The sequence below is a fragment of the Vidua macroura genome, chromosome 7 (assembly GCF_024509145.1).
Source record: "Vidua macroura isolate BioBank_ID:100142 chromosome 7, ASM2450914v1, whole genome shotgun sequence".
NCBI lineage: Eukaryota > Metazoa > Chordata > Aves > Passeriformes > Viduidae > Vidua > Vidua macroura.
In genome coordinates, this window is record NC_071577.1 from 34,353,450 (window position 1) to 34,373,455 (window position 20,006).

At 39.4% G+C, this 20,006-nt stretch overlaps 1 protein-coding gene across 9 annotated transcripts in view; it reads left to right on the top strand.

Moving 5' to 3' along the window:
* R3HDM1 (R3H domain containing 1) overlaps positions 1 to 20,006 on the top strand; it is a 77,926-nt gene that overhangs the window by 32,591 nt on the left and 25,329 nt on the right. For 5 of the 9 annotated variants that reach the window (XM_053982242.1, XM_053982241.1, XM_053982243.1 and 2 more), the window contains 11 exons: positions 3,850 to 3,891; positions 4,343 to 4,432; positions 9,688 to 9,802; positions 11,918 to 11,996; positions 13,514 to 13,573; positions 13,655 to 13,795; positions 16,262 to 16,370; positions 16,467 to 16,562; positions 17,842 to 17,879; positions 17,962 to 18,012; positions 18,200 to 18,411. In XM_053982242.1, the coding sequence (XP_053838217.1) occupies positions 3,850 to 3,891; positions 4,343 to 4,432; positions 9,688 to 9,802; positions 11,918 to 11,996; positions 13,514 to 13,573; positions 13,655 to 13,795; positions 16,262 to 16,370; positions 16,467 to 16,562; positions 17,842 to 17,879; positions 17,962 to 18,012; positions 18,200 to 18,411 (1,033 nt within the window). Of the gene's footprint in view, positions 1 to 3,849; positions 3,892 to 4,342; positions 4,433 to 9,687; positions 9,803 to 11,917; positions 11,997 to 13,513; positions 13,574 to 13,654; positions 13,796 to 15,252; positions 15,395 to 16,261; positions 16,371 to 16,466; positions 16,563 to 17,841; positions 17,880 to 17,961; positions 18,013 to 18,199; positions 18,412 to 20,006 lie in introns of those variants that run through there. The other 4 variants (XM_053982245.1, XM_053982249.1, XM_053982244.1 and 1 more) reach the window with 3 other exon arrangements.

A 20,006-nucleotide genomic window follows, 5' to 3' on the forward strand; every position in this document is an offset into this window, starting at 1 on the left:
CTGTTTCTGGGTGGTGAGACAGGCAGTGTCATCCACTGTAAGGACAAAGCTGCAGGAAATACTGACAACAAATTAAAGATCCTGGATTTATCCTGCAAGATAGTCCCTTACGTTTATTATTAGGAAGACTTCTGTTTTAAAACCCAAAAAAGTCTCATGGCATAAGTGCAGGGTTGTACCCATCTACTGTATGATAAAGGCAAGGCAAATGTTGTGTTGAGTATAATTCTGATTTTGTTTTATGCTAATTAAGAAGATATCCTTGTCCTTTGAGGCAATTAGATAATTATTTTACTTAGCAACTTGACATCTCTCTTCCTGCAAGTATCTTCCTTCCGTACTAGCACAAACCTTGAGCTTCTCTTTCTGCTTCACAGCTGTTCTCCAAAGTCTTTTCTTGCCTCTTCCCCAGCTGTTTTGGTCTTGTCAGGATTTACCTGTCTTTGTCTCCAAAATACGGGATGTAATGCTTTTGACTAGATAAATGACTGGGCAGATTCTCGTATTCTTCAGTTGCCTCCATGTCCAAGGGTGAAACTATTTTTCCATCAGTCATCCTTTATTGTGTCATGGAAAATCGCTGTCACTGCTCACTAATGCAGGACAGCAAGTAACCATGGACCACACTGTTCCTTTCCCTCAGCATTACAAAGCTATCCATGGTTCTTGGGACTGCAGCACTTGACTGGATTTAAAATTGAGACATAATTTTGCAGAAAGGTAAAAAACTGAATGTCCTTAGAACACTCTTTGTTCAGGTTTGTCATGTTGTGCCTATCCTCAGAAATGCCCAAATGGTACTTCAGAAATAAAACCCCTTCTCACAGAACCTTTCACACGTCGGAGTTTGCCATCTTGTGCCTGACCTGTTTTTATCCAGCTTGTTTAGACAGCACAGTGATGATAGAGGAAGGCATGTAACAGCTCCAGATCTTTAATTTGTGTGTGATCTGGTGAGGTACTTAGGAAAAAATAAAGTAGGCAAATACTCCTACTGAAAACCTGGTTATTTATATGTTTTTGATAAAGGCTGTCTTACTTCCCTTTTTATTTTGCAGTTGGAAATGTAGCATAGTAGCTGGTCTTAAAAGTTGTGTTGGTGGGGTTTTATCAAAGGCAAGAACCTAATCATTATTTTCATTATGCAATTATTTGGAATGCTTGCTTTTAAACACTGTCTTGAAATCCTGCCCATGATGGCTATAAATAGGGTTTTCATTAACACAGTGTTTTCTTAAGGCCGTGAAATCTTTGAGAGCTGCAAATATAAAGAAATTGCCTAATTTGCACTCACCAAGGATTGCATATTCTAAATGAGCTAGAAATTATTTTTCACAAATGGGGAACATAAAGATGTTCTGTAGGAGCAAAACTTGATAAATGCAGAGAAATTAGGATGGAGATAAAATTCATGGGCCTGAAAAGAGAGATAATGTGCATTAACAGCTACAGTGTGCATTGGCTACCTGCTGTCCTGGAATTCCAGTGGAAGTGGTGTCATCCTCTGTCAGTGTGGTTTTGTCCAAGAAAGGAATCATTGGATTGTACTCACCCATCTCCAAGCTCTGGGAGTGCAGTTGCTGGTGGTGTCAGAGGACTTTGGGGTTTGTACTTCCAGGCCAGACCTTGCACCATCGGACTGTGCTCACCTGAGCTGTTCCTGCAGTCTGGCCCCTCCAGCTGTGTTCCAGTGCTTCTCACCTGACCTGTGTGTGGTGCTCACTGCTCAGTCACAGCTGGGTCTTGGGAATTGAAATTTTGTGGTTTGACATCCTTAAAGTCACACAGGGAAGCCAGGAGTCCATACCTATCACAGTAGTGTTGTACAGGGTAGTTGTTTCTAGATGAGAAGTTTGAATAGGATAGGTGGAGTTATACTTGTCTCATCTGTAAAGGAAAATCTCCCTCCTACAGTGGCCACCCAGCTCTCCCCAGTATTATTGGTGTTTAGTCCCAGCAACCATTTCTTCTTCTTTCTTTTTAAATCACTCTTAAAAATAACTGAAATGTGTGACTTATCTAATTAGTGAGCAGTAGCTCGATGTCCTGTATAACTGAATTCCCTCTTGTACCCTCTTGTACATAAAATCTGGATCTGGGGTGTTTGCTTCCATATATTCTTTTGGCTTATGTACTGGCTTCAAAGCTTGCAAAATTTTGCAAAAGATAAACAATTGCCTGAGTATAGATTCTTTTGCCTCTTGAGGACTCCACTGAGTCCTGATGTGACTTTAAATTTGCACTACTTGATTTGAACATACCTAAGCTGATTGAGGCTGGAGTAATTGATAAGAGCTTGGGAAATCATCCAGTTTTTGAAATTTAGTAGCTTGGTGTAATAGAAACTTTGCCAGGGGTATGCAGAGCCAACTTTCAGAATGCAAGGAATGCTTTCAGAGGAGATGAGGGAAACAGAAAAATGCACATAACAGAAAAACTCTAAGTCTCTGTGTGGTTCCAGGTATGGAAACAGCAAAACTCAGAATCTGAATGGTTCCAGGTATGAAAGCATTTGAACTGTCTTTACTGCTCAAAATCTCAGCAAGCTTCCTTTAAAAATCTGGTGGTGAGTTCAGTTAGTTTTCAGTGCAGCTATTTAAAATTCTGTTACATAGTGAAATGAGCTCCCCTTCTGCTGCTCCTCAGCTAAGCTGGTGCAACATCCAAAATAGACATGTGGGACTTGAGGAAAATGAGAGAAAAAGCAGTTCTGCCTTTACATGGTAGAGCTCTTTGCTGTAGGTGAGGTTTCTTTTTAGTGATGTTGTATGCCCTGCTAGGAAGTTCAGGCACTCGATAGACATCTCCTGTGAGCTAAGGCAAAGAGAGCTGCATTAATGGAGTTTTCCAGTGGAGTTTCTATTCAGTTTCCTTTTTAAAGGAGGAAATATTGTCCGTTAAACAACATTTGAAATTGCATTACTGATGTTAATTTCTCCTTACAAATATTAGGCCTGTGCTCAGTAAAACCTGTTCTGTTAAAAGCTTGTCTAATCATCAGTTTTAGTTCTCCAGGGAAACCAGTATTTAAATTACGTGATGCTACTCTAAATGTTTCTATTCTTGTGCTACTGGCACTGAGGATTGAGTTAGTTTTAACTATGCAGTTAACAAATCATTAAATGCTTTTGTTGATTCAAATGTACCTTTCAGCTGTGCATACTGTAGTAAAAGCCTGGTAATTTTTTTTTAAGGAAGAATTGTAATACAAGAAGGGCTTTGGGAGGAAAAAGCAAATTATTGCATAATAAGTTACTAAAATGGGTCTGGAAGGAGAAAAAGCATATTAATTCATATGAATTTACTAAATGAAAGAGAAAAAAAAAGATCAGTAGCCCATTTTAAAATATACTTGTATAGGTCCCAAGATGAAAGGAAAAAACCCCGTGTGTTTTAAGCTGCTTATGATGGGTCATCATCTGTTATGTGTTCCCTTGGTAGAGGCAATGCTTTCCTTTTTTAATATCATTCTTCGAGGTAGGTTTCAGGAATAGGAAGAAAATTTATAAAAACCATGTCATGTTGCCAAGGAAATTAGGAAACAAGAATTGAAAGTGTAGGAGCTGGCTGAGAGAGTAAACTGCTTGGATGCCACTGAACAAGGATAATACTTGGTTCCTGTAAAAGTGCTCTGATATCTATTGTTGATAAATGAAAAAGGGAAATCAAGGACAAACCTGATGAAAGTAGCAGAGCACCGAATCCGTCAGCGCAAAGCACCTGCTGTTCCTTTCACAGATCTGCCCGTGTCAGTGCTAACTGTCAAAGCTTTCTCTTGTACAGACTCTTGCATTAACACACTTGTGCCTCTGAGCTAATGTAACCCTTCTCTGTTGTGCCTGCCGCCAGCGGCCAGCGCAGTCCTTTGGACAGACGGCCAAAAGGTCCAAGGTACGGTAGCCCGGTGTGCTGGCATGCGAAGGGAGCCCTTCATGCTTGGTGCAGCTTCGTTACTTTGTGGAAAGTGCCTTTACTTTTATTTTTTGGCATTGTAGCTTTGTTTTATTCTGTTGGATTTTTGTCTTGCCTAGTTGTTTGCTTTTGTGATTTTGGTGGCTTTTATATTTTTGGTGGCTTTTTATTGTTATGGAGAGAAACACTTTCCCAATATTTTATTTACTTTTCTTTAGATGTGCTCTATTGTTCTGGTAGTGCCTTCAAAAGCTGCAATTGCCTGGGTATTTTCATCCTAAAGGGAATTATTTATTCTATTGAAAACATGAAAAATGCTGTTTTCAGCCATTTTGTTTTTCATATAATGAATGAAAAAAATAATGGCTTGTGGTATATATATATTATCTTTTATAAGCCATAGATTTTAATTTTACATACTTTCCTTTAGTCAAACACAAAGTTAAAGTTAGTTCGGAGCCTTGCTGTATGTGAAGAATATCCACCACCTCCCACAGCTGAAATATCCCAGGACCTCCAGGTAAAAATCACCTTACTGAAGTTTCTGGAACAATTTCAAGTAACTTCTTTTTCAAAAGAAAAAGTCTGTTGGTATTCTTTAAATATGTGGATACCATCTGGTTTTAATTTCTTTTTTTTTTTTTTACTACTGATCTAATAGAGGTGATAATATCAGGTGCAGAATTTGCTGCCTTGTTTTTCTGAGCTATCCTAGTTGATATCTGTGGGCAGAAAGAGGGGGTTTGTCAGTTCTTTTAACTTATTAGTCCAACAGTGCACTTGAGGGACTCTTCAACTGCTTAAGTGCTGTCTGTAATTAGTAAGATAGAAACACTGATTAGTATGGAGCCTAATTTATTGTCTTTGTACATTTTGAAAATGGAAACAGTTGTGATTTCTGGTGTAACTGAATTTCTGCATATTAGTCCCAGTTGCTGGTAGCTCTGTAATACCTGCCTGAGGTACATCTGAATTAATCTATTAAAATTTGGAACACACTTACAGAAGTTCCTACATGCTGAACAAAATATGTAAAATGACTTTAGAGAATTTAAACAAAATCCATGTTTCCTGACTTTACCTCCATACCAGTCTGTATTTTCAGAGCAAAACCCTACCGCTGGCTTTAGTTCTGTGGATGAGTGAGGGCTATCAAAATGCTGGGTTTGTTCATGCCTATCAAAACAGAAATGGGTCTTTGCTGTTATTGAAAAGCTTCTAAACTGTGCTTTTGTGAAAAGTCTCCCTTTGGTTAAGAAGGAAGCAGTAGAAAGCAGAATGTGAAGGGGTTTAGCTGGAGAGGTGATAATTCAGTTCTGAGGAAAGATGGACATTGAGAGCTCGTGTAGGTTTTTGTCAAGCTAATTAAAATTTTTTGAGACTGAAACAGTAGGTTTGGACTGAAACCCTCCAGGTTTGCGGCAGCTTTGTTCCTTTGGAAAGATAAGAAAATATTATTTTTGTAGGCTTTTACTAATATACCAGAATTTGAAGTGCTGACTAGAGGAATTCAGAAACTCGGCCTGCTACTATGGTGAAAATCTAAGTCATAGTTTGGAATAGGTTGTAGAGTAAAGGATTAAAAGCCAACAGAAGAGTTATTGATGTTTACAATGATTTACAGTCCGTTTGTAATGTTTCCCATAAGATAACAAAATAGACTGAGAGATCAGGTCAGGCTGAGTTGTTCAATCTGAAGCAGTGGGGTTTAACTTTGTCAGTCACTGTAGCAAATTACAAGAAGACAGAAACCTGATTTGGTGGACTAATTATCCATGGTGTATTTTCAACATAAGAGGCATTAGGATTTTCCAACCTCCAGCACTACACAAGACTATGTGTTGAATGGTTTAAAGTCAGACATTTATAAGGTGGCATTTGTGGCCAAGTCCTCTGGGAATCTGTCCCTAGCTCTGTGCTGCCAGGTGGCCCTTGAAAGGAATCCTTGCAGCAGCAGGAGGGATGTCAAGGCTGTTTCTGCAGAATGAATTGGATTGTGTGATAATGTAAGTTTGTACAAAAGGAATACCAGAAAGCAGATTGCCTTAAGAATAAAATTAGAGCTAGCTGTGAGTTTTCTTTGGAAGCAGTAATGTAGAAGAAATGGCTTATGAATCCCAATAGCTGTGCAGAGAATGATTGCAAGAACAAATTTAGTTCTTCCCTGGAGGGTGGAGAAATGTGTTGGAGAGTTAGAAGTGGGAATCTGTTACAAGTTCTGATGCTGGAGTGCAATCCTGTGGGGCACTGGTCTCCCATGACCCTCTGTAACAACTCACACGGGCAATTTCTTCATCCATTTTGCCTCCTTTCCCAAACTATCTTTGGGAAAGCATGGAAGAGCTCTTCATATGTGCCAATCAGCTGCTGCAATTGGGACTAGTATGCCTCCAGCCCCACACTCTGAAGCATTAATTGTGCTTGGGATGTGTGGGAGCTCCAGTGGCTCAGAGAAGGAAGAGCCTTACCTGCACAGGTGTCTCTGGCAGCAGGAGAATCACCTCTGATTCTAGAAGAGTCACTGCTTCATTGTATCCATGATTGCAACTAAAAGGTGGCTTCCAGTTTAGTTTTAAGAAACAGGACAAATTAAATTCAGGATAATGTTGCTGGTGATATTTGAAGAATCACAATTTTCAATTATTAGAAAGTGTTAGGCTTGATAGGATGAAAAATACATGTACTTAACTAGGGAGTGGTGTGAGTTTGGGGATAACTCCATGGTCTTGTCTGTGACTGTTCATCAGTCACCCCTTCATACCAGCAGCTCCAGCAGGGTGAAATTCCTGACACAGGGGGGTGCAGGAGGCACTTAGCAAGGCACCACTGGCTGCTTCTCCTCAGAAGGCTGTGATGGAAGAGGGTGACAGACCAAAGAAATTGTCTCAAGCAGATGAATTTATATTCTGATCTAGGTTTCTATTTTCAATTGCAACATGAAGCAAGATTCTGCTTCTCCCTGAGAAACCCAGATAAGAGCCTTGCATATTTTTGATACTTGTTAAAAAGCACTGGCAGCCCTTTACTAAAAGGTACTGTGAAAGTATGAACTTACAAATTTATTGTGAGGGGAAGAACATAACTGTGATATGTTTGATCTTTTATCTTTGTAACATTAACTCTATATTCTCTTGCCATCATTTGTGTAAACATCAGGTTGTTCTGACTCTATGTTCTAATACAAAGTACAAGCACTAGCAAAGGGTGATGCAGTTCAGCCCTTTTTAAGGAAGAGCTGTTTTCATATGAATGACAGTTGTTATTATGAGTACCAATTAAATAAATCTTCAAAAAGTTGAACTTTCTAAGCAAAGTAAAATAACCCAATGGACAGGGAGTGGGAGGAGAAGGCAAGGGCTGTAACATTAGTTTCTATAGACTTATGTTGGTTTTTCTGATAGAAAGCCCAGCCTCAGCATGTAGGCCTTTGAGAAATATTCTTACCTTTTTCTCAAACGTATTAAGCTGGCAGGATTAATCAGGTTTTGATGGTTTGGAGCATTTTCCTGTTTGTTTGGCTTTTTCTTGTTTAATCAAAATTTGGTGACAATTTCCTCTTCTACAATGATGGCTTGGGATGGGTGATCAGAGTTCAGGCTAGGAGTCTGTTCAGTCCAAATGCCAGCAGAGACCTGCTGCAAACAGGGTGGGATTAAGAGAGTTTATAGGGGAAGAGAAGTTAAAAGATTTTTCAGCAGCTTTCTAGTCAAGTAGGTCATATTTAATTAGATGCTACAGTTTTTATAGCATGAAATCACAAGAAAGTGCCCTTTGGTACCCAGTTCTGGTGCATCACACTTTGAAGTAGAGCTGGTGGTAGTAGCAGAACTGGCTGTTCAGATGGTGATTCCTTTTTTTAGCTCTTGTTGGGGAAGTAAGTATGAAAATGATTACTTGCTGAGATCCTTTGACTAAACTATTGCTGTGTGCATTACTTGGAATGAGTTTAGAAGTTGCAGTCACTTTTCTAGTGAAGAAACATCAGACTATGAAAATTTCCTTAATTTACTGATAGTTTTGTAGAGTGTTGTTGTAACATGGAGGATAACACATTGGTGAATCCAAGTCAGGAACAATTTCTTAATAGGACAGAAACATTTCTTTCTCAAATAAAGGTTGCACACTAGTTGGTGAATGGTGAGTGTAGAACATTTTGTAGTGACAAATCAATTGCTCATTAGAATTGCACACAGGTTTATGAGGCAAGGAATACAAAGACTTGTTCTGGACTCCTTAAGGTGAATTCTCAAGACTAGGAGAGAATCAGATGAGAGAGGTCCTTGCTGGTGACTGGGCTTAGTATTTATCAGATATGGTTATAGATCCTGTCCAAAGCTGAGAAGGCTTCATTGACACCGAGTTGTTGTTAGTGGGTGTTCATGAATTAGGAAGTTTAATTGAACATTTATCGTGGGGAAAAGTCATAATGAAAGGGAGAGCTGGTAAAACTCTCAATGACTGTTTTTTCATCATTTGAAAAAGTTGTTGCCCCAAAGCTGCAGATGGGAACTCCTGTTGGGCAAAGCCTGGGTGGTGCAGGGCTCCCCCTGTGCCTGCACAGGCACGAGTGGCTGAGGGCTGGGCACATGAACAGGCTCCAGCCTGGTGGATCCTGGCTAAATTTAACTCTGGCTGCATTCCACGGGTGAGATCAAGGCTGTGCAATGACACAAGAGCAGAGCTTAGAGCAAGAGCCTGGATGTGGGTAAGAAGGGGTTTGAGGGAAGAGTGCGGACTTGTGTGGGAAAGGATTAAGGTGCAGGGCAGAAGAGGGCTAGGCAAGAGTGAGTGAGGGGCAGTTCTCCGGATTGGGAAGGATTAGATGTTGTCGGGAATGTGGAGGTGACAGTAAGGACTCAGCTGGCATCTAGGGGAGCAGAATTGTCATTTGAGGGAGTTAAAAGGTGACAGGGGAGTCTGGCTCTGACAGGACTTGGCCACTGCTCCCATGGAAGTCCCTCAGGTACAGTGACTCCATTGCTCCCAAACTCCTCGGCTCTGGCTGTCTGGAATGTGTTGGTCCTCCACTGACAACCTCCTGAAAGAGTAAAGGGGCATGAAAAACAAACTGCAGTCTTGTACTGTTCAGGGTATTTAGGGGACCATTATGTCGCTGATTTCAGAGAGAAACAGGTTTTATAATAGTTCACCTACTGGTATAAAACCATGGATTTTGAGGTGATTGCACACAAAGCTACTCTATCAAAATACACAGGAAGTTATGAAACTATGCCTTGATGACAAGTCTGCAAACTTTGCTTTGATATATTGTACTGTAAATATTTCCCTTTTTTGTGGATCTGGAAATGCTGGTCTTAGAAATTTTTGGGTTGTTTTGTTTTTTCTTTATATGCACCAAATAAAAACTTGAAACAAGCTTTTACAGTAAAGAACTGTGAAGAATGGGGATGAAAAAAGCATTGTGGATGAGACATGACTTAAAAATATAGAGGCAGTATAAAATTTATACATCTGAAAACCAGAATATTTTCTTACATGTATGGAGAAAGATACTTTGAATTCATTTTGCAATAGCAAAAGTGTGTGTAAATTCTAAAATGTCTGTGATCCTTTCTATGCCTTCTCTGTACACTCTGATTTACTGAGAAATAATTTCATTGGTCACATGGAGCACATGGGGAATCAGAAAGAATATGTAAACAATTTTTTTTTGTTGTTGCTTCATTATTTTGCAGGTAATATAGTCATGAACAGTTCTCCTGCAGGTATTGTTTGAAATAATTTGTGTGGTGACTGATTTTTACTTTTTGACAGGAGAAAATTCAGATCCAGTTGTCACAGTCTTTTGAAAAAGAAGAAAAACCTGCAAAAGATGAGTCAGAAAAGGAAAAATCCAGTGATAAGTTGTCCAGAAAAATGTTGTCAAGAGGTTTGTTCTCTCTCCTTGTGTTATTCAATATACTGTAAAGATAAAGAACATATGAAAATACATTTCTGCTTCTAGGTCTTCATTGCATAAACATTGCGGGGTTTTTTAAAATTTTATTTGCAAATGAAGCAAATAGATCAGACACCTTTGAGCTAGAGGAGGAATTGGTCCCCGAGGAAAGAGAGCTTTAGAGACTTCATCAAACACTCCAGCAAATGCTTTTCCTTTCTGTCCTGTCTGACTGTGCAGAGCAGCATAAAAACCCAGCTGTGTTGTCTCACTTGTGTCCAAGGGTTCTTTAAGCTGACTTTACGAGTCAGTGGAAGCTCCTGTCTTGTTCCTGGGCTTTGTTGTTACAGGACTTGTGAAACTGAAGTGAGAGTGGCACAGCTCCCTTTGTACTTTTTCTGGTCCTCATTCAACAGGCATCAGTGTTCTCCTTTGTTTATTTTACTTTTGATAGTATCTAGAATTTTTTCAGTAAAGCTTTGGAGTAAGAGTAGAACTACATAAATAAAAAGGACAAGTATTACGTTTTCACTTAAATATTCCTGCATTCTGGATTAGAGTTACAGTCTATGTGCTGAAAATCTTTGGGTTTTAATCTGAAAGAGAGCTGTGAAATCAATGACATAAGCTACCAGTTTATGTCCATGCTGCCTAATGCCTCCTACAGGTAGAAGACTTTATGCATTTAAGTTGGCAAATCATTTTACAGCTCTTGCTTTAAAAATCCACAATGTTTACATAAATATCTTGGATCAGACAGAGTATAGGAAATACCTTTAGAGCTGGAATTCTTTTTGAGACAAGTGGCACTTGTCCATCTCATGTCCCACAATTCCATAAGGCATTCCTCGTGTGGAATTTCTGTGCAGCTTGTCCCAGCTGGCAGCCAGGTATTTGTGAAATAAAAAGCACTGGGATGGAGAACTTAACCTGCATTTATAAATCTCAGTCTTTGAAATGATGCCTTAAACACCACCCCCAAATACCCAACAGGTAATGATGGGGGGTTGAGAGCAAAGTGACAAAATGCCTGTGGTAGAGGTGGCTGTTCTGAATTCAACCACTCTCTGAAGGTTAATTACTTCCCAGTGTAGGATATGCCAAAATAGAAAATTATGGAATTTTAGCGTCAGTTCTAGTAATTATAACTAAATCGTTGCTCACTTGCAAATTAGAAAAATTGAAGTAAATAATTATTGAATCTTGACATTTTTACCAGGAATAGCCTTTTTTTGCCTTCTCCTCTTCAGAATCAAAAGTAATTCCAAACCATAAATGCTCAGACTTGGTTGGTTTCACTTAAACTCTCTGGACAGCTGGAAGAGCAGGGACCTTGGGCATAAGTTTGAGTTATGCCTAACTAAGCTGAGACTAGGTTAACACATAAGTAGTTCTTGGAAGACATGTAGTTCCAAAAATACTGTTCCAACAGCTGTTGGTTTGAATCCTAGTACCTGGAACCCAAAGGTGCTCATGTAAGGGAAAATTTGGGGTTAAATCATTCCTTTCAGGGACAGATTTTAGGGGATAGTATGTAACTGAATACTTTCCTTCACTGAAACCAGAAAGAAGGGGGAAGGTTGAGACTTCTTTTGGAAACATCTAAACATGATGTTGTGCAAACAAAGCCCAAAAGAACAAGGATTTTTATTAATGCAAAGCACCACCTTGTGAAGGTTAAACTGTTACATTCTGAATTACAAAATTTCTTTGGGCAACATCCAATAGTTGAGTAAATGGGCTGCTGCTGCTCCACAGATGTGTACACACAGTGCAGTGTAGGATAGTGAGAAAATGTGGCAGGCTGGTGTAAATCAGGTCTCTCAAGGTGATTACCTGCTTCACAACATACAGCCAGTTGTTAATAGTGGTGTTATTGAAACTTCAGCTTCTGCATTACCCTTGAATGAGGGGATAGTGGGTGGTGGTAGGTTTTCTGTTTTGTTTTTGACTTGTGGACCTTTTTCCTGGAAACTGGAAGCATTTAATTTTGGCAGTAATGTACTTAATGGTTATATAGTATTGATCCATATATCGTGTGTTCAGCAATAATTGGAAAACAGATTCTTCAGTGTGTAATTTTGCTCTCTCCCACCTCACCCTTAGATTCCAGCCAGGAGTATACAGATTCCACTGGTATAGATCTTCATGAATTTTTAGTAAATACATTAAAAAACAATCCCAGGTAAGAATCAATAATGTCAATTTTCTTTGTTTTTCTTTCTTCTTGTTGCCTAAGGCATCACACTATCTGTTTTTTTTTGTTTGTGGTTTTATTTTTTCCCCCTCTTAAATGTCTAATCCCCCGTGTCAGTTATTCAGGGTGAGATTCTGTTGCACAGACTGTCTAAAACACCACTGTAATTGGTTTGCTTTTTGAGCAGAGGTTCAGGACACTGAAGAGTGGTTTAAATGCTTTTAATGCTTAATATGCAAATGATGTGTTCAGTCTGTGTGCAATTCTCTCCCTGAATGGGCTTTAGTACATTGTCTCTAAACCTTGTACTGTCTTGGCACCTGCTTGTTAGAGACCAAACTGCCTTCTCTGGCCCTAATCTGTCTTGCACTGAATTTATAGATAAAGGCATTTTTTTAAGCTGTACCATATAACTGTAGTTAGAGATTTTCATTCTGCACATCAGAAACCAAATCTGACCTAATCCAAGTCCATCATTTGTTAGCAACAGAACTGACCTGGTTCTGTTTGCTCTGAGGTTTGCAGTCTGTCCCTGTCTTGTTTGTTCTTTCCCTCACTGGGGTTTTGTGCTGGCTCTGTGGCTGTAGTGAAAGGCAAGAAATTAACTTGGTGCATTTGTGCTCTGCCACAAAAGCAATTTCACTGCTATTTGTTATTCATTCATATTATAGGTAGGACTTCCAATGTGATAATTTATTTGGATTCCATTTTATTCAGAATAAATGTGACATGAGCCATCATATGGCCAAAGCCATAGTCCTGTAGAGTAAAATTAGAAAGCACAGACCTCTGTGAGACTTAGTAGATGTTTCCTGTTTGAAGCCATGAAGCATCCCAGTAGAAATAAGGAATTTTAAGTGAAGATCTCCATGTGTTTCCATGCACAGTGACTGGGAAGCTTGGTTACTTGATGTGCACAGATTATGAACTGTGCATCATTGGATTTCATTGCATCTCAATAGTTTATTAGAACTGGTGTAAGCAGTTTCAGGAACAATGTTCCTTCCTACCACCTTGAGTTTTAGTTTTTTTGTATTTCTAATACGTCAGCACATTGCCACATGTGCCAGCTTTAAGCCCTTGGTTGTTGATGATGTGCCCCATCACTTTCTCAGTGATCCCCTGACGTGCTTCACAATGCAAGGGCCAGCTGAGGCCTCTGCACACTCCCTGCCCACACCAACCAACAAGGAACAACCTCAGCCCTGCTTTTCCTCCTAGAGCCTGACTTCTCTCCATGACTGCACTTCCTGCAGAGCCTCCTGGGCAGGGACTTCTTGGAGGATCTGTGTACTCCGATACTTGAGAGCAAAACAGCATGGTTCAATACAAAATAGCAAAAAAAGAATGCTTTGTCCTAAAAATTCTGCATTTGACACTTGCTGGTCCTATTTCCAGTCTGCCATCATCCCTTGATCACAGCTCTGGTCTCTGTATTCTTAAGATGAATACAACTGCAGTTATTGGAGTGTCTCATATGTGAGTTGCTGTGTTTTTATTTTCAGGGACAGAATGATGCTGCTGAAATTAGAACAGGAAATTTTAGATTTCATTGGTAATAATGAGTAAGTACTGTACTCTCATAGGAAAAAAGAATTCAAGAGTGTTCCTGTTTATTTAATAAAGCTACTATTCCTTTCTTCCAGAGTACCAAGAAAAAAGTTTCCCCCAATGACATCTTACCATAGAATGCTGTTGCACAGGGTAGCTGCTTACTTTGGATTAGAGCACAACGTGGACCAGAGTGGGAAGTCAGTCATAGTAAATAAAACTAGCAGTACAAGAATGTAAGTGTCAAAGCCTTGAAAAACCCTTTTGATGCGTAGCTCTAACGCCTGGGATGTGTGAGGCAGTGATGCTGTAGCAGGTGAGCTCTGTCTCCTCACTGGGAACAGGCATCAAGGAGAAGTAGTTGAGAGCTCTTTATGTTCTTGCTGTGTAATAATGTGATTTGTTTCATGTTTGAATTCTTTTGGGGAAAGAAGGATGTTATCTCCGAGTTAATTTTTGTTGCTTTTCTGGCAGAGATGCATTGCTAATTTTGTTTCTGTGAAATACGAATTTATAGCAACTGTTTATTTGTTTAAAGATTTACACCAGTAAAGTGTACAAAGTGCATTCTTTGTTTCTTTTGGATAGCAGAGCCAGCTCTTATCTTAGAACAGGGTCATTTCTGATTTGGTGAAGGGAGGAGACTTGCACAACTGTGGCTTTTGTATTGTAAAATTCTACTGGGAAAATTCAGCTGTTAAAGTTCTTCTGTTGGAATAATGTTGCTTACAGAGCTCTCATGGCCTTACAAATAAACACAGTAGTGAAGACAGATATCAGTGGAAATGTCAACCGGGTTAACAAGCCATGGTGTGCTGCTTTACTGGGAGGGCTGGGGAAGTTCTTGGAGAAACCCCCAGGAAAATCCATATTGCAGAGAAGATAGCACTGGGGCCACAGCAACTCTGAAACCTGTGCGGAATTGAGGTTTTCATTCAAGGGACCCAGCTGTTCTCTCCATTCTCTGCACTTGCTCTGTCTCCTCATTCTCTCTCAAAAAGACAAAGGTCTAATGTGTTGACATATTTATGCCACCTAGTTTCTAGTTTTAACTTAGAGCATTTGCCTGACGCTGTTTTTTGTTGGTCTTGAACATGAAAACAGGAGTTTACAGTGCCTGCATATCCTATTCTCAGTCTCTAGGTACACTCTTTATAGCTTTGGGAGAAAAAAATCTAATTATCCACCCTGTTTTGGAGTCAGTAGGACTGAAGTGATATGCCACACTGAAATTTCACTTAAGTAAACAGTTTGTCCTCAGACGTTTTAGAAATACATAGGGAGTCTAAATATATATTGAATACTTGTATTATTTATGTATGTGTTTTTGCTTTGGCTGTACAATCTATATCTAAATTGACCTAGAAAGCCAGACATTTCAATTCTGTTGCCTTTGCATCTACCAGCATCTCTAGACTGAAGCTTCAGTCTACCACTTCAACTGTGGAATAAGAACTAATAAAAGATTTTTTCATGCTTTTAAAAAAAATTTAGACCATATTTTAATAGCTTGTGGCCTCTGGAAGCCCCTGTAGGTGTAGTTACTAATTAGCAGGCATTTCATCTAACCTGCAGACATAAAGATTCTTGATGTTTTCAATATTCTTATTTTAAATCACTTTGGATACAAAATAAGAATTTAGAAAGAAAACCTTGGAGATCTGCTCCATGTGGAATAAAGCCAAACTTACCTTTTCCTCATAGGCAGGTTCGCGGCTCCCTCGCCAAGCAGGGATGTTACTGACATCAACCACCCAGTGCACACTGGCACGTCTCAGTGGAGTGGGAGTTGGTGATTGCAGGGCACTAAATTCAGAGACCTTTAAAAGAAAGAGGTAAGACAGTCTAAAGGTTCTCTGAAATGCCTGCTAATTATGTTTGGGCAGCCAGTACCCAATAGGCAGGGCTGGCTGTTTTGTAGAAAAAGCTCTCCTCACTCCATCCAGAAGTCCTAGGTAATGATAAATAACAGCAATAGAGAAGAGCATACATTTATTCTGTCCTCTATTAGACAAATATTTCCTGGTTGTCTGAGCTCTTCTCTTACAATAGCAGTAGTTTTATTATTCAGCTACTTGGTATCCCTCTTTAATAAAAAGGATTTGCAAAATACCACTTTTTCTTTCACAAAGTAGATAAAATACCAAAGCAATATTTATAATCTGTTGCTTCACTCTCTCCCTATGACTGTGTGAAGCTCTTCCTTGCCTGCATTATACTGTTCTTCTCTTACTCATTTCTACTTAATTTTGTTTTAGAAGTTTCTAAGTTTCAGTGCTTTCTCCTCTACCTTCTTTCTTCTGTTTTCCCTTGAAATGAACTGTGAGGTATTGCGGCTCTAGCGGCAAACACCTGTCTTCACTTCCATGCATGCCCAATATCCATTGCATGGCACCAGCTGGGATTCAAAAGCACTTCTGATTCCCCAAGGGCATGTGGTTTGCTCCCCACCTTAACTGGAAGTTGCAGCAAAAGCTTTGAAGGAGGAAGAGGTTTTTAAAAGCAGGTTTGTTATGCCTTAGGACAGGACTTGTCAGGGGTGCACCTCATCTTTTCCATTGCCCAGACAACCAAAATCTATTATTTCAGTTAGAATATTAAGTATATTTTAAATTATTCTTGAAAATATTTCAGTTTGTTCCACTGTGTGTACAGTATGTTTACAAAACCATAAATGTTTTCTTTGTAACAACTTTTCTCAGACCTGACCAAAAGTTTTGTGAGCATATAAAAGATGAGAAGAGCGATGACTTCCAGAAGCGGTACATCCTTAAGAGAGATAACTCTAGTTTAGACAAAGATGACAACCAGGTAAAGCAGACATGGCTTATTCCTTCCATTTGCTGTGTTTTACTGTGCTTTCTTACTGTTTTGCTCTGTAGAATAACACTGTACCACTTAATTTAGATGAGAATACGATTAAAAGATGACAGAAGAAGTAAATCCATAGAAGAACGTGAAGAAGAATATCAGAGAGCTAGAGAAAGGATATTTGCACAAGATGTATGTATCAAAACCAGTCTGGCACTGTTTTCTATGAGCCCTTCACACACATACATGCACAGGTGGCTGTCCAGGAAACTTCTGTTTCTGAATGACACTGGGCAGATAAGAGAGTGTGGCCTGAGTTTTAAATGATATTGCAGTTAGTGAGAAATCTTCTGTTTTCTCTAATCGCTGCTGTACGAAACTCAAACAACCCAAGAATTATTGAGGAGTGTTCTCTAGCGTTACTGAGTGCAATGTGTTTCCCCCCTTTGCATTGATTTGCCCCTCACTGCAATTTAAGTTACAGAGATTTGGTACTGCAATCATTTGCTCAGAGCAATAATTAAAAGAAGAAAAAACCCCAAGCAAATTAAAAACCAAAAAAAACCTATTTTCTCGCTTGTATCTATAGCAACCACATTAGGAGTGGTCACAGTAAAATGATTTGAGGTCGCATATGTGAAATTCCTGTCAGGAATCTAGCAGTATGATCTCCTGACTGGAGATACTCTGCAGGACAACATTACAGGCTACAATTCAATTGCAAATAGTGATTATATTGAGTAAAACAGAACAAATATGTTTTTAAAAATGTGTTGCTTTTAATAATCCACTTCTGACATTTATCTATAACTCTTACACATCCAAAACCAGATTCTGAAGAGAGGCTAATTTTTTTTTTGTTCACTTTAGTTACACACAAGAAGAACGGGCTTTTGTATATAAAATTACATTTTTCTTTTGCATCTTAATTTACTATGTATTACACCCTTAGAAGCTTGTGCCAGATGTTGGGAGTCAGTCAAGGACAGCATAATTTGAGTCAGGAGCAGCCTTTTTGGTTCTGTTCCATGTGCTCTGTAGCTTACCCAGACTGGTACCCAGGGCACTGAGCAGTTACTGCAGCAGCAGTGGCCTTTCCCCCTCCACCCTTCCCAGAAGACAAGGCAGCTCAGGTGCTGTGACAGCCCTGGGAATCACACACCAGCTGCAAGTGACAGAAGGCACCAAAGGCCCAGTGAAAGAACTGTAACTTCAGAAAAAGTCTGATAGAATCCAACTGAGCAGCATTTTAACTATCCTCATGCTCACTTTGATTTTCTGCACGTGGGCCTTTTTATATTGTCTTGTTTCCTTATGGAAATTATCCACCAACAGGTAAAGTTTTTCAGGCAGCTTAATATAAAGAGGGTGCTGTAGAAGTCTATGTATAATGCAGAAGATTGCTGTGTGTCTGTGTAGTAGGGGCTCTAGATGCCATTCATATTAATTTTTGCACTTCTTTGCCCCTCAGTCCCTGTGTTCCCAAGAGAATTATTTCACTGATAAAAGGTAAGAAAATTTGCTGTTTAATTCTGTTTTGTCTTCCTATTTTCTTAATAAATATTAAGCTATCTTATTAAAATGTCAACAGAATCCAGGAGGAGGAAACTAATAGTACACAACAAAGACGACAGATACTTAGGTATTTGAAGCTTTCTTTTAAAAAAAACAAAACCCAAAGTATTCTGCATGCATTTACCTTTTCTTTCTTGTTTTTTCTTTTCTTTTCTTTTCTTTTTTTTTTTTTTTTTTTTTTTTTTCTCTTTTCTTTTCTTTTCCCTTCATTTCCAAGCACTGCTTGTGCTAACAGTTCAGTTTGTACCTTGCAGAATCAATAAGGAGGCATCGGGGAGATCGGCCAACAGCCACCAGAGCAGCACGGAGACGGAGCCGCGGCCCTGGAGCAGCACCGACTCCGACAGCTCCCTGCGCAACCTGAAGCCCGCGGTCACCAAGGCCAGCAGCTTCAGCGGCATCTCGGTGCTCAGCCGCGGGGACAGCTCTGGCAGCAGCAAGAGCACGGGCAGGCTGTCCAAGACAGGTACAGCAGCCTCGGGGCAGGCTCTGGGGCTGAGCTGGGTGGGCATGGCTGGTGTTCCCGGTGGGGAGGCTCCGTGCATCCCATTCCCCCGGGATACAGGGGCTGCAATGACCCTGGACATCTACAGACCCAGCCCTAGAGCAGTAATGTGACAAATGCGGCGAAAACTTCTGCCTTTGGAAGGAGAATTTTCAAGTGCATTGTAGATGGCTTGAAGTTCAAAGCCTTCCATCTCATGCAAGGGGTTTGAAAACACTTTTTACCAGAAATATTTTAGTATAAAATATTTGGGGTCCATTTCCAGTGGGGCAAAACTGCATTGCACCATCTTAGGAAACTCTGCATTGCTATCCTACTAGCTCAGATAAAACAGCATTGAAGCCTATGAATTGGTAGTTATTTTTATTGTGTTCTCTTTCTTTTGTTAAATCAAAATGAATATGGCTCAAATGCTTACTTAATTTTGAGACTGCTGAGAAATGAGGTCAGTGGAACGGAGTTCACTGTTTAATTTTCAAATTCAAAAATGTTGGGGAAAAAGAAGAGTCAGGATTTCAAAGGGGGTTAACTTGTAATTAATGTGAAAACAAAATCTCAGAAAATATGGGAATGAATCTTCTGTGGGTCAAAATGAAATTTAGTAGATATTTGTATTTCAAATGCCAACATAATTTGTTCCAGTTGCTAATCTCTGGAGAATTTTCAGGCTTGTAATACATGGGTGCATTATTGGTGGCTGCTTCAGAATTTGAAACAGAACTATAAAAAAGCAGAATATAATTGCTTACCTTATTAGAATTGGCTTTGATCTTATTTATAAAACTGGTTGCTAAAGAGGATCTATTTAAATTTTTTGCTTTTCCTTAAACCACTACTACCTTTTAGGTATATGGCCGCACTGCTATATATTAATGCAGTGAAACAGTAACAAATTCTGTTTGTCCATTGTATACTTGTATTAAAAAAGACCCAAAACAGTTCAAGGTACTTCTGCTGTAAAATTGTGCCATCATATGGAGTTATTCCATTTAGCAGTAGTGATGCGATTTGGCACAGCTTGAAAAGAAACTGCAGCCTGACAATAAAACACATTCTTAGAAATCTTTATTGGCTAAATTTCAAGAACATAAATGGATTCTTAAAATTTTTGCTGGAGTCTTTATTTTGGCATTCTGAGAATTTGGACATTCCAGGCTGGGAATGCCCACGTTGATGGTTGTTGCTTCATGCAGTTCCAGGTTGTGGTGATTGGCACATGGGGTTGTTCACATTGTTCAGGGATGTAATTGGCTCTGGTTATAATGGCTTCAGCCTCACTTCCCTGCATAATCTAGAAGTGAACACACTTGGAAATTAATCCAAGTAACTCTGCTCAGGCAATTATGGTTTTACTGAGCTGGGATGTGCTGTCTCACCCAGTTTACAATTAATAGCTTTGATTTCACTTCATTCAGCAATAAAAAAAGCCAATGCTTCAAGCTATGCTCTCTTTGTAAATACAAATCGAAGGGTTACAATTAGCAACTTTTATAAGGGATTGCAAAGTAACTTCAAGCAGTACATAAATTCAATCACAGTGCTTTTTGAATCTTTCT